This window comes from Bidens hawaiensis, unplaced genomic scaffold (genome assembly GCF_021521415.1).
Source record: "Bidens hawaiensis isolate Kalapana, Puna unplaced genomic scaffold, B.hawaiensis_p1.1 tig00031539_1, whole genome shotgun sequence".
NCBI classification, from domain to species: Eukaryota; Viridiplantae; Streptophyta; class Magnoliopsida; order Asterales; family Asteraceae; genus Bidens; species Bidens hawaiensis.
Window position 1 is genome coordinate 78,345 of NW_027505215.1, and position 13,309 is coordinate 91,653.

The following is a 13,309-nucleotide window of genomic DNA, read 5'->3' on the forward strand; positions in this document are numbered from 1 at the left end:
AAAAGTATGTATGTGCACTTTCCTTTTAATATTTATATACTCTTACAACATCGATATCTATTCGCTTAGAGCTTATCGGATCATGAGCTTATAGGAGTATTAAAATCTTTTGGATAAAGAATACCAAAGTATTTGAAAAAGATACCCAGAAAAATATAAAAAATAAAGCGAAAATACAACAAACCCTCGATATTGACCTGTCATGAGCCGACACGTGTGACAACTATTTAAGGTTGGTCACATACACGCGCCCTCCTCCATCGTCTGCACACATAACATCACATTATACGCGCGTGAATGAGAGTGGGCTTATTCTCTTTGACATGATGCTTGCTTGTGTTCCTCAAGTAGGTTAAAACCCATTAAGCTTTGAAGATGCAAACAACACCAACCCTAAATTTCATATCTAGGTTATGAATTATGAACCCAAAATAATCACCAAAACACTAAAAAAGTCAGCTTTCAAGATTTTTGTTAAGTTATCATCCAAACCCATCTTTGTTGATGTGTGTTTTTGGTAAAAAGTTTCAAGATTTGTTAAATTATCATCATCAAGATTGACCCATTGATCTATTTCAAGTGGGTGTGTTGCTAAAGATTTTATTATTTATTTTTATTATTTTGAAGAATTATGGGAAGAGGGAGAGTTGAGCTGAAAAGGATTGAAAATAAGATAAACAGGCAAGTGACTTTTGCAAAAAGAAGAAATGGGTTATTGAAGAAAGCATATGAACTCTCTGTTCTTTGTGATGCTGAGGTGGCACTTATCATCTTCTCCAATCGTGGAAAGCTTTATGAGTTTTGCAGCACTTCAAAGTACACCTTTTTACTATGTGTTTTGTTAGATCTGAGAATATGGGTTATATTGTGTTTCTTGATATATAGATAGATATATAATCATGTGTGTGATGAGCTAAAAGGTTTCATTTTTGCTCATTTTGTATTTTTTGTAATTAGGGTTAGTGATATGGAGATTAAGTAGATCTTGTCTTTATGAATCTAAAAAAAGAAAGTTTTGAAGAAAGAAAGTAAAATATGTAAAAAGAAACAAGAAATTTGATGTGGGTATGTTTAGTTTTGGTTATAGTTTCTTTTTCTTGAACTTATAACTCGAAAACAATGAATTACCTTTTGGTTCTTGAATAATAACATATGAATATATAACAACAAAAAGAGTTTTAATCGTTTTTAATGTAAGTCTGGTCACCTTTTAAATCACCACATCCATCAGTCTTGATCTTGACCATTTTTTGTACATTTCTTTATGATTTACTTTAGGGGTTATAAGTCTTGTTTTGTATCTTAGGTTAAAGCTTCATTAAACTAACTAAAAAATCTTGGTGGGGATTAGAGCTACATGTTCATTAAATTCATAGGCTGATGAACCAAATTGTTTAATATTATATATTATCTTGGAACCCTAATTGTCAGCACATTTTTTAAAAGAAAGATTGCTTCAACAACAGAGAAGTTTTGTTCTTTCTTTTCAGATCAATGTGACATGCTTTATAAACCACTATCCAAAACTCATTGGTTACTTACATTGTTTTGTTCATGATCATATGGTTAAGTTTTAATTATATTTATAACTTTTTTCTTTGTTTGGAACTAATATTTATGTATTTCAGCATGCTCAAGATGCTTGAAAGATATCAGAATTGCACATATAGTTCAATGGAAATTAATGGAACTACCAATGATGCTGAGGTATAATCCCGCGATCCTTTTACATTATCATGGATTATATAATTAAGTAAAGTTTTCTTTTAATGAGTTTATGTTTGATCGTGTAGCAAAGCAGCTACAAGGAGTACATGAAACTGAAAGCCAAATACGAGTCGCTACAACAATATCAAAGGCAAGTAACGCGTGTGTGCAAAAGAAAGATTGAATATTTACAAGTTTAATATTAAACATTGATCGATATACGTTGAATCTTGAATGTGACATATCACAGGCAACTTTTCGGGGAGGATCTAAGCCCGTTAACTCTTAAAGAACTTGAACAACTCGAGCGCCAACTTGACTCTACTTTGAGACAAATCCGGTCCATAAGGGTATTCTTAGTGTTTTTTTAACTGAACTTTAATATCTGAGAGGGTGTTTGAATGTCTATAGCTAAACACCCCCTCAGATAAACTTAAAGTTCCTCACAAATTTAAAGACTTTCAAGGAACTTTAAATTTATGTAACGGGGTGATTTGGATATCTGTATCCAAACACCCCTAAGTAAACTCAATGATCTTGATAAGTTTAAAGACTTATACGAAACTTTAAATTTATCTTAAAGGTGTTTTGGATGTCTGTATCCAAACACCCATTTAGGTAAATATAGTGTTCCTTATAAGTCTTAATTTAGATCTTTATTAAACCTATGAGCGGTATATTATTATTGAAATTTATCAACATTTGTATGATGTTAAGCATAATTTGCAGACTCAATCAATGCTGGACCGGCTTTCGGATCTTCAAGTTAAGGTATAGTAGTTCTAAATTAATTAGCATCGTGGTCGTAAAATTGAATGATTTGCATAAGTCATGACAAATAAATGTATGAGACTTGCAGGAAAGAATGTGGGTTGAAACTAACAAAGGCTTGCAGAATAAAGTAAGAAGATTAATGGATCCATAAAATCACATTTATTACAAAATAATATAAGCAAAATTGACTCAAAGTTGTATTGTTGCAGCTAGAAGAATATTATGCAGAAGCAGGACCATCATGGGCAGGAGGTGAAAATTGTAATTCATTTGTGCAACAACATCAGAACCAGGAACAGCATCCTCAACATGAAGGCTTCTTTCAGCCTCTTGACTGCACCAATTTGCAAATCGGGTAATTATCAAGTGTATTTCCTCATGTATTGCTATGTTAATTGCATTTCAACTTTTAGATATTATTCCCATGAAATTCATACATATATTTATCCTTGGTATAAAAAGGCATGTCCAACGCATGACGCGTTTAGTAAAACGCATCAGGGGCAAAAAAGCGTGTCTCGTGTAGTTTTGGGTCAAACTTGGTCAATAAGCAGAAGGTTTATACTGAAAACGTATGAAGAGTTTAATAGTTTATGAAACATTGATTAGAGATGCAGCTTCTGGTTGTAACTAAAGTTTTTTCTATTGCACATAGATGCGAGCCTCGCACTTTTTTAAGCCGAGCCATAACAACAATTTTCTTATAGGGATATCTTATGACTTCCAAACTTAACTATGATTCGGTGATCAAAAGGTAGTTTAGTAATTTCACTTATAATCCGTATACGATCATGAAGTGCTATAATTGGAATTTATATGAAAGATGATACAAGGATAAGACGACGGAATGCGAAATTTTCAGATAATATGTGAACATTTTTGAAAGATAATGACTTTTGACACTCAAAATATCTATGATCATCAGATATATATGGGAAAACCTGATTAATCTTTTAACTCCAAATTTACAGGTATAATCCAATAGGTTCAAGCCAAATGACAGCATCAACAAGTGGACAGAATGTGAATGGAATAATACCTGGATGGATGCTTTGACTTTGACTTTGGCTTTGGGATGGTCAATGAAGTTGCAAACTGGTCCATTTTATCCTTTTTTGTGATATAGTATCTACAATAAAGATGATATATATTATTATATTTAATAATTTTGTATGTATTCTGGGGACATGTAAGAACCAACCTTTTTTTCTTGAAAGTTGTTTTTGTTTGCACATTTTAGGGTGGTTAACTGCATCATAGCTCCTCAAGACTGGTTGTTTGTTTTTATTTTTCAGTTTTTGGATTTTGAATTTTGAAAAATGTACTTTTAAATGGTTCACTTTGAATTATAATACGTATCTGGTTGTTATATGTTGTGTAAATATATGATTTAATTAAAATTTTAACCCAAAAGGCTTCAGAACGTATCAACTCCTAATTGGTAGCCATACTTGTGGGTTATGATAGTTAAGGTTCAAGATATTTATAGAATTATAGTTTATGGTTTAATTTCGAAACTTGACTCAATGTTTTCCTACACCGGTGAGCTTTTCCCTATTGATGGTGCTCCTGTGTGAGTCACGCCCGTAGCGTCAAAATTAGTATGGACGTTTGGTATCCGTCGAAAGCTCGGTACGTAGGGTATTGGGGTTAGTTCCAAACGTTGTTTAGAAAAAAAAGAAAAAAAAGCTATAAATCATTTCAGATATTGTGACACATATTTGTAAATGTTTAAAACTTCATATACACCGGTAGTACGTTTTAATAAAAGCAAGACTTGATTGTGACAATAATGATGATTTGATCCAAAGATCATGCGTGCATAAAAAAATGTTGTGTTATGGATAAAAACTTGTCCTTTGAGTACGTGAATTTGTGTGTTCTTTTAATATTAAAGATGATATAGAGATTGAAGAAAAAATAGGATGCACCACAGCTAGAAAGCATATTTGCAACGCCAAATTTTCATCGTAAATGCATCGGAAAATGATATTAAGACATATTTGCGATACTAAAATGACGGAAATTACATGCTGCTACGCATTTCGTGGCATTCCTGTGTGTCGGAAGTTCCTACAAAATATATTCTAATTATAACTAACACTGTATAATCAATCTTAACTACAATTAACATAATCACAACTACTTTCTACTTATATTTCAATAATTTTACTTATAATTTTAATTTTTTACTGGTTTACGTGTTTATGTCTTAATGAGACACTTCCGACAAAAATGTATATAATAATATATTTTTCTTTTTCCTATATTTACTTTCATACACATTTGTATTTGGGTTGTGCTACTGGCCCACTCAAACATCTATTTTGGCACCCCTAATATGCTTCATATTGCCTAATATTGAGCATATTAGGCCCCAAATCAGACACAAAAGTACATACACAGATGGGCTAATATGCCTCATATTGATCAATATTCCATATTAGTGTCTAAATGGAAAAATGGGGTGTCTCAATAGACGGAGCCTTATATTTTAGTTTGTGACAAATGTGCGACGCGAATATTGAGAATTTGGTGATTCTTTAAATAATCTAATTTCTTATTCTATTATTATTTTGTAGTTATTGTTGAAAAAATTAATAAAAATAGTTTGTTTATTATTAATATAATTTGTTAATTATTTATATGATTATTATAATTATGGTTGTTTATATACTACCATCATGATTATATAATAAATATTACTATTAGGATTATTGTTATTTACATAATAATTACTATGATTAGTTTGTTTATTTTTGAGATTATTTTTACTTATTTATAACACTTATTAATATGAAAATAATATGTTTTGCGACGAATTAACAAAATTTAATATATGTAGTTTTTGGCGTGCAAAATAACCAAATTTAATTGACTGAAATAAATTTAATTATGTTAATTATAATTATAGTATTTAAAAGAGTGTTTTTGGCGCGTTAATTTGCAACAAAATTCGTTACTTTAATTGTGTCGCCATTTTGTCGCAAGTTTGTCCAAAAAATATGGTTTTATTTTGGACATCTGTCTCAAGTTGTAAGAAGTTCCGACAGGTATTGTGTGCATTGCAAATTTTTTTAGAAAATTTACCACCTTTCTAGTAGTGTATAACTATAAGGATTGGAAGTGTGCAAAATACATTAAATTAGGAATGATCCTCGTTAAAACTGGATTGCATTTTTTGACAAATGTATGGTTAACAATGGTTATTTTTAGAGTTATTTACATGATATTGCATGTTTGGTCTTTTCATTAACCAAATTAGATAAGATAATCATGTACAGGGTAGGTATCATGTACACATAACACAACATATTTATTAGTAAATATTTCACCCCTCAAAGATCAAGAGTTGAGTCTCGTAATGAGTATCTGTGTAGTATTAGACTATTAGTATGAGTAAATTAAATTGTCCTTAAAAATTTTTTAAAAAAATCTACATTGAAAGGATCTAGAATACTTTAGTAAAGTAGGCTTACTAGTCTAAATTTTGGGGCTAGTCATTTGTGTGAATAACCTCCAACAATAAAAGCTTGTTTTGGTTTACCAATCTTGATTTACCCATCTAACAAGCTGAATTGGTGGCAAGTCTGGTCATCAGCATTGTATGTAATTGTGGGCGTGAGTGACTTTTTTGTCAATGAGTGTATCCAAGTGGTCGAGCTTTGTTGATCATTTAAAAAAAAGTAACAAGTACTTAAAAGTTGGTTCTTAAAAAGAGTCTCGACTTGGAGGAGTAAAGAATTACTCCGTGACATAAGACATTATCTTCATATCGTGAATGCTATTTTTATCTTATTCTATTATATCCGGTAGCGTAATTTGTTTTAATCTTAAAATGTTGATAGTACTTTTTTATAGATGTATTTGTTATTAAACGTTGTAGTTTTTTTATGCTATTGTATAGTGAGTTATGAAGAATCAAATGATAGAACCTAGTTTCCACATATAATAATGTTAGTTAGGGTCGTTCAAATATAGCTCGAATTTACCTCGCTCAAAATCAACTTTGTTGTAAACTAGCAGGCTGCACTCGAGTCAGCTTGTAAACGATTCGAGTTCAAGCTTGACCATGCCACAACTTGGTACAGCTTGGCTCACAAACAGCCCTATGCAACACAAGGTTCGAACTTTCTTCAAATTGTGGTGGCTAGGCCATTCTTCACTACAGTGTCAACCCGGGGTACACTCTTTACATGACAAATGGGTTAATTCACCAATGTTCTTGCTTGGCAATTGCTTAGGTACCTAGATCCTGAACATATGTTTGCCAAGTCGACGTCCAATGTTACTCGTCGGTCTAGTGTTACTAGAGCTATTATGTGATCTAAAACTAGAACATCACACACTCCAAAAAGATCAAGTGTTCATAAGAATCCCTTTAACTTGGAACATGTTTGTAGATCAACTTACAAATGTTTCAATCGTACAATATACAAAACGCCTTCGATACAAATTGTGTCCTCTCCATAAATACATATAATCTTGTCTTTAATCTATGTGTGTGTAAAACAACCCACATTGGGTTCAAATGGTTTAAAACTATAATTCGCCATTTTGTGGAACTTGTAACTGCCTTCTTACAAGCGCGGTGTAAATCCCGTTCATATTCAAAAGCTCCTCATGAGTCCCACTTTCCGCAATTTGACCATCAGATATCACCGCCACAGTGTCAGCACTCTTCACAGTCGATAACCTATGCGCTATAACTAGAACCGTTCTTCCTTGCATTAACGAGTCCATTGCATCCTAAAAATGATAATATATCCGATAGCTGTAGTTACATAGAAAACCAGAAACTAGAAACCCTAGATAGACCTAACTTAGGCCTATGCGCTAAACACAACTAAACCCTAATAATAACCGGTAATAATTTATAATTAACACACCTGAACAAGATACTCGCTTTCAGCATCTAAAGCACTAGTGGCTTCATCCAATAATAAGACTCTAGGGTTCATCAAGAGTGATCTAGCAATCGCGATACGTTGTTTCTGACCTCCGGATAACCGCAACCCGCGTTCTCCCACCACCGTTTGATACTTTTCTGGAAACGACGACACAAAATCATGGGCGTTTGCCATTTTCTTTTGTATCCCACTTCAACTAATAAGCTCTCTTATAAACCAAGAAAATATAAATTAAAAAAAAACAAAACAATACAAAAACCTTACCGCAACATTTTCAATATCAGAACTGCTGGCTTTGCCGTCAAATCCGTATGCAATGTTATCTTCTATTGAACAGTTGAACAAAACTGGCTCCTGGCTCACGATACTCACCTTGAATCCAAAAGTCAAAGTCAACATGTGTGATAATAAACTAGGGGTGTAAATGAGCCAAGCCACTCGTGTACTCAAGATCGGTTCGGTAAAAGCTCGAATCAAGCCGATCTTAAACGAGACCGAGCTTCACATGTCGAGTTCGAGCCAGCTCGCAAGCCTAAACAGGCTAAACGATCCTTTTATTTATGTAACTTTCATTTAATATATTATATATTAGTATATACAAATTTATGACAAAAATAACTAAATAATATATATATATGTTACACATATAAAATAGAATTAAATTATATATAAAAAATAACTAATGTAAGAAATAAATTACTAAATATTAAACAGGCCGAGCTCGAGCTTTAGAAATAGTGCTCAAATCGAGCCGAGCTCAAGCCCTCGTAAGTTATAACTTTAACGAGCTCGAGCTTAGTCGAGTTCAGGCTCGGCTCGTTTACACCCTCATAATTAACGTATGAGATACGCGAATTAGAGTACCTTTTTGTGTAGAAACTCGTGTGATATGTCAGGTAAACGAACCCCATTTAGCAAAACCTTCCCCTTAACCGGATCATAAAATCTTTCGATCAAATTCGCTATCGTGGTCTACGCGAAAACATATACTTCATCAACATTAAACAATTTAAATATATTGAAAACACGAAAATTAGTAATTGTTACACTACCTTTCCACCGCCACTTGGACCAACCAGAGCAATCTTTGAACCCGGTCTCAGTTTTAAAGTAATCCCCTGGAAATATATTTCATTAGTAGATGAATCGTTGACTGACCACGTGTTGACTTTGACTCATCAAAAAAAGTTGACTTTTTTTTTTCTAAATTGATTACCTTAAGTACCATATGGTTAGGGCGAGATGGGTAAGCAAACCAAACATCATCTAGCTCAACGTCTCCATCTGGATCACTACAATTATGAACCATGACTTAAAAAATAATTAATTAAATGATTGCTTGAGGAAAAGATATGAAGAAAGACTCTGACCCTACGGGACACTGGTCCCCTGCTTTTTCCATGCTTGACTCGCGGTCTAGAAGCTGAAAAACTCTCCTGCTTGCACCTGCAGCTTTCATGGCTGTTGTATATAGTCCAGATAATGAAGATATTGAAGAGCCAACTGCAAATCAAAATTTTATTAGTATTATGATTAGTTTATATATATAGGGTGTGGATCTTTTATTCCATATATGTAATCACAGGTTTACATGTGCAATAACCAAATTACACATGTAATTTACATACATCTAATAAATGACAAAACTAACCTTAAAGTAATATCACATATATGAAATAAATAACTATAAAATGATTGGTTAGAAACATAGCTTTTTGCAAATGAAAGACTTTAAGAATAACATAGATTTTTATGTGAATTTGATTGATTTAAATATACAAAATAAATAAACTGATTGGTTGTTAAGAACATAGTTTTTTTGTGAATGAAGGTGAAAACCACCATTAACTTGAAAACCAATATTTTTTTTAATTTATTTTTGCATTTCTTTTAAGGTTAGTATTAAAAATAATAAAAAATATATGTAGCTCACAAAAGTACATATGCGTAGCTCACGAAGTTACATATATGTATCTCGTATGAGGTATATATATTACAAGCTACGTATATGTACTTTCGTGAGCTACATATATATGTTTTTATTTTTAATTTTGGCAAAGATTAATAACATATAAAATATGAAAAAATAACAATAAAAAGAAATTATTATTTAAAAGTGGTTACGTATATATAAATTGTAGTACCGGTGAGGCTGTAGAGAATGAAGGATGTAAGAGATCCAGCAGTCATGGAACCGATTATGGTCAAATAAGCTCCGTATAATACCACCGTAATTACAGACAATGTTGAAGCTCCACTCATACCACCCGAGAATAAACCTGTGACTATCTGTCATGTAAACAATAAATTTTATAAAAACATTTATGAAGGAGAGATGGATTATGTTAAAAGGCAAAACACTTACTGCTTGTCGGAGCCCGAGCTTTAACGTCTCATCAACTTTTTCAGAGTAGGTTGAAATTGCGTAAGATTCTTGTGCAAACGACCGCACTGTTCTAATGGCACCAAAAGACTCCTGCATATGAATATATGAAAAGTCAACCAAAAGTCAAAACCGGAGCATGGACAACGGTTGATAGAAGACAAACCTCTGCAATAGAGGCAGCAACTGCAGCTGCGGCTTGTGTTGCATGTGAGAGTTCGCGAAGATATCTTCCGAAATAGCGTACCGCAACGGATATTATTGGTACAACAACCAATGCCAACACTTCATAAAACAAGAAACAAAAAAAAAAATATTTGTAAATAATGTTCATTATTAGGGGTGTCAGTGCCTCAGTGGTATCGGGTTGGCGGGCCAGATAGATGAACCCGAACACGACCCATCCATATATCTATTTGTCGAGTCAAAGACATCAACCCTGATCCGGACACACTTAAAATTATTTAACCCAAAGACGACCTCTTGAACCTATTTATAAAAGATAGTCAAGCAGGTTGGTAGGTTGTTTATGGCTTGCAATCAAGTTGTAAACATGTTAAAATGTCGTTGACAGGTTGACTGTATAGTTAAACAGGTTAAACAGCTTAACCTTAACACAGCCCATCAAAGTAAGCGGGTTAAACATGTCAACCAAACGCGGCCTGTTTAAATGGGTTAAACAGGTCAACCCTCATACGATCTGATTAATTAAGCGGGTTAAACAGGTCAACCATAACACGGCCCGTTTAATTAAGCCGGCTAAACAGGTAAACCCTAGCATGGCCCGTTTAATTAAATGGGTTAAACAAGTCAACCTAACACAAACCGTTTAATTAAACATGTCAAACAAGTCAACTCTAACACAGGGTGTTTACTTAAACAGGCTAAACGGGTCAACCTAAACATAGCCTGTTTATTGAACAGGTTAGCTACAACAACCCAAAACCTGATTATTTTTGGTAAATAATATTGAAAACGAAAACTTACGGGTTAACTTCCAAGAAGACGAGAACATGAAACCGAGTCCAATAACTGCAGTAGTCAAGTTTCTTAACGCTTCCGACAAATTAGTAGTCGCAGCATTTTTTATTATTTGTGTATCCTCGGACAACCTACTAAGTAGCTCCCCCGTTCGAGTTACATCATAAAAAGCAATTTCCTAAACAAAAAGTCAAACATCTTTCATTAGACAGACCGGCCAAACATGTCAAACAGACCGTGTTGACTCACCTGCTGCATAAGATGACTAAACAGTTGCTTTCTCAGACGAGCAACAACCCGCTCACTAGCCGAAGAAAACAACCATGCCCGAAGTGCTGTTGACAATGAACTAGCACCAAAAGGTTATATAAAATTCCCAATTTATATATTCTAGCTTTTTAATTAAATAAATAAAAATAAACACACCCAACAACAACCACCAGCACAACCGCAAGTATAGTATCCTTGACTGCATACAGAGCTTCCGTTTGCTCTTCGGGAGTAGATATATTTCTCGATACAATGTCAATAATTTTCCCCCCAAATGATGGCTGATAACGAAAACATATAATACAATATAATAATATCTTTTGAGATAATTTTATTAAGTCAAAAACGGCGTACAATTAGCAGGCTCGAGGTGGAAGCGATTAATAATGCAACCGTGGCGATAATAAGTGTTCCTGCATCGGGTTTTGCCTGAAATATTACAAGAAAAAGATTAAAAACATTGGAACTCGGGTTTTAAATAACGTTGGCCTGGGTTTAGTGATCTTACCAAAAGTAGAACTCTTGAAAATCCAACATTCGCTGCCTAATTTCACAAAAACAATATGATCGGTTAGCAAGAAACTGTAAGCGGAAATGATATTATGACCCTGACCTGTACTGCATCTCCATACTCGAGATCGGTTGTGGGCCCATTAGATGTCCCGATTTCATCATCATTTCTCTTTACCTACAATCATAAATAATTATAATAAGCTAAAGTGATTCTAAACAATCATATTCATAATCTATCTATCTATCTATCTATCAGTTGAAAGGTGCATCCAAACACCCCTTAAAGTTACTGTTATCTTTATCCAAACATAAAAAAGCCTGCACTTTTCAGAATAACATAATTTGCAGTAATCCAATTAAACCCTAAATTCCCAAATTCCAACAGTAACCCAGAAAACCCTTCATTTACAGCTGCAATTTCAACCAAATTCTTAACAAAAACTTAAATTGGGATTAGGGTTTTGTTTCAAAATGAAATATGAAGTTAATTAACTGAAATTAACAATTAGGTTTGATGAATTTAGGGATCTTACGTTGTCTTTTTTGATTAGAGGAGCTCTGTCACCACCACCACCACCGGAAGACATGATGGATCGGCTGGTCCAATCCAAATGTTTCTTCTTTCCCATCTCGCAACAGGATTTGTATAAACTCTATACAATCATGGTTATTAGATTAATCAACAACACATTCAAAGACGTTAAGTCCTATGTTTTTGGAATGTTTCAACTTCGTGGAATAAAGAATCAAATTGACAAATTATTTAATTCATATCTTTTAACTACCAACCACCACCCGGGACCACCCACAGACAAAGAGTTCACTCACGTCCGCGATCACAGACCGCGCTAGTAACCCAAACCGTCATCATTTTTTTTGTAGAAACCCAAGCATGGGTGCCTCCTAAGGTAAAACACACACCTCACATTATGGATGAGCAAATTAAGTACTACCAGTACAGGTACTGCATTCGATACCGATTGAGTACCGTCGGTGTCAAGTTTTGAGTTTTCGGTTCCTGTTTAGCACGGTGTCACTATTTCTCGAATTTTGCATGTAATACTGGTACCATATTCAAATCAAAAATTTGGCATCGATACCGAAACGAACATTTCGGTACCGGTACCAAATGTTTGATTCGATACCGGTACCGGTACCGGTATTATACCGATCTCATCCCTAAATTGACAACCTTCCCTAAAAAAGTTATTGGGATCAGCTAGAACAATGGTCGTTTGATGTTTGATGTTTGATGTTTGATGCATGTATTTAAATATAATTTTAGATTAGAGTTAATTACACAAAGTTGTTTCTAAAATCTCTTTATAGCTGAACTGATTTGTTATGAAATAACTAAAAATGCTAATGAGCTTGCAATGTCTCGAGTTCGAATTCGATCACAAACAGGTTTTATTACATGCGGGTTTTCACCAAAACAGAAGATGATGGACTTGGACTATCAAGCGTTGTATGCAATAGCATGTTTATGAGTTCGTATTTTACCATTGAGTTAACCCGAATAGCTGGACTTTATTGGTTTATTGTTAAAATTAATGAAATAAGTAAAATACTGAATACGTTTGAAAAATAATATGAAGTGGTTTAGCTTATAGTGTAGGGGCTGCTCCCCTGCTCAAAAGTGAACTAGGATTTAGGACAAACAAGTTAGGTATTTCATGTTTGATATTTTCACTTTTTTTTGTTAATGAATGAGGGGTCCATACTAAAAGAAACAAATATAAATTATATAGGGTCTTGCTAATCACACCCC

General features: G+C 33.6%; 2 protein-coding genes across 3 annotated transcripts; one reads left to right on the forward strand and one right to left on the reverse strand.

The window, feature by feature from the left end:
* Window positions 1-304: 304 nt before the first annotated feature.
* On the forward strand, window positions 305-3,755 carry LOC143611559 (agamous-like MADS-box protein MADS2). Of its 2 annotated transcripts, XM_077085757.1 has the most exons (8): window positions 305-816; window positions 1,629-1,707; window positions 1,794-1,858; window positions 1,958-2,057; window positions 2,437-2,478; window positions 2,567-2,608; window positions 2,691-2,836; window positions 3,453-3,755. In XM_077085757.1, the coding sequence occupies exons 1-8, from the start codon at window positions 632-634 to the stop codon at window positions 3,535-3,537; spliced, it is 744 nt and encodes a 247-aa protein (XP_076941872.1). In that variant the 5' UTR covers window positions 305-631; the 3' UTR covers window positions 3,538-3,755. The 2 variants fall into 2 exon arrangements, with proteins under 2 accessions (XP_076941872.1, XP_076941873.1); XM_077085758.1 differs by lacking the exons at window positions 2,437-2,478; window positions 2,567-2,608 and having other exon boundaries at window positions 308-816.
* A 3,075-nt stretch (window positions 3,756-6,830) lies between these two features.
* On the reverse strand, window positions 6,831-12,244 carry LOC143611558 (ABC transporter B family member 27-like). Its single transcript, XM_077085756.1, has 17 exons — window positions 12,072-12,244; window positions 11,639-11,713; window positions 11,534-11,569; window positions 11,380-11,454; window positions 11,182-11,306; window positions 11,005-11,104; window positions 10,762-10,933; window positions 9,941-10,059; window positions 9,757-9,867; window positions 9,536-9,680; window positions 8,762-8,894; window positions 8,608-8,683; window positions 8,444-8,509; window positions 8,256-8,363; window positions 7,656-7,763; window positions 7,371-7,568; window positions 6,831-7,230 (listed from the first exon to the last, which is right to left on the reverse strand). Exons 1-17 carry the CDS (start codon window positions 12,165-12,167, stop codon window positions 7,024-7,026), a joined length of 1,950 nt encoding a protein of 649 aa, XP_076941871.1. The 5' UTR covers window positions 12,168-12,244; the 3' UTR covers window positions 6,831-7,023.
* Window positions 12,245-13,309: the final 1,065 nt, after the last annotated feature.

Coding starts and splice junctions, on each gene's coding strand:
- LOC143611559 (XM_077085757.1), top strand. CDS start 632: ATGGGAAGAGGGAGAGTTGAGCTGAAAAGGATTGAAAATAAGATAAAC. Junction 2,479..2,566: donor TTTCGGATCTTCAAGTTAAG/GTATAGTAGTTC, acceptor TGAGACTTGCAG/GAAAGAATGTGGGTTGAAAC. Junction 2,609..2,690: donor ACAAAGGCTTGCAGAATAAA/GTAAGAAGATTA, acceptor GTATTGTTGCAG/CTAGAAGAATATTATGCAGA.
- LOC143611558 (XM_077085756.1), bottom strand. CDS start 12,167: ATGGGAAAGAAGAAACATTTGGATTGGACCAGCCGATCCATCATGTCT. Junction 11,455..11,533: donor TTTCAAGAGTTCTACTTTTG/GTAAGATCACTA, acceptor GTAATATTTCAG/GCAAAACCCGATGCAGGAAC. Junction 8,895..9,535: donor CATTCTCTACAGCCTCACCG/GTACTACAATTT, acceptor TTTGATTTGCAG/TTGGCTCTTCAATATCTTCA.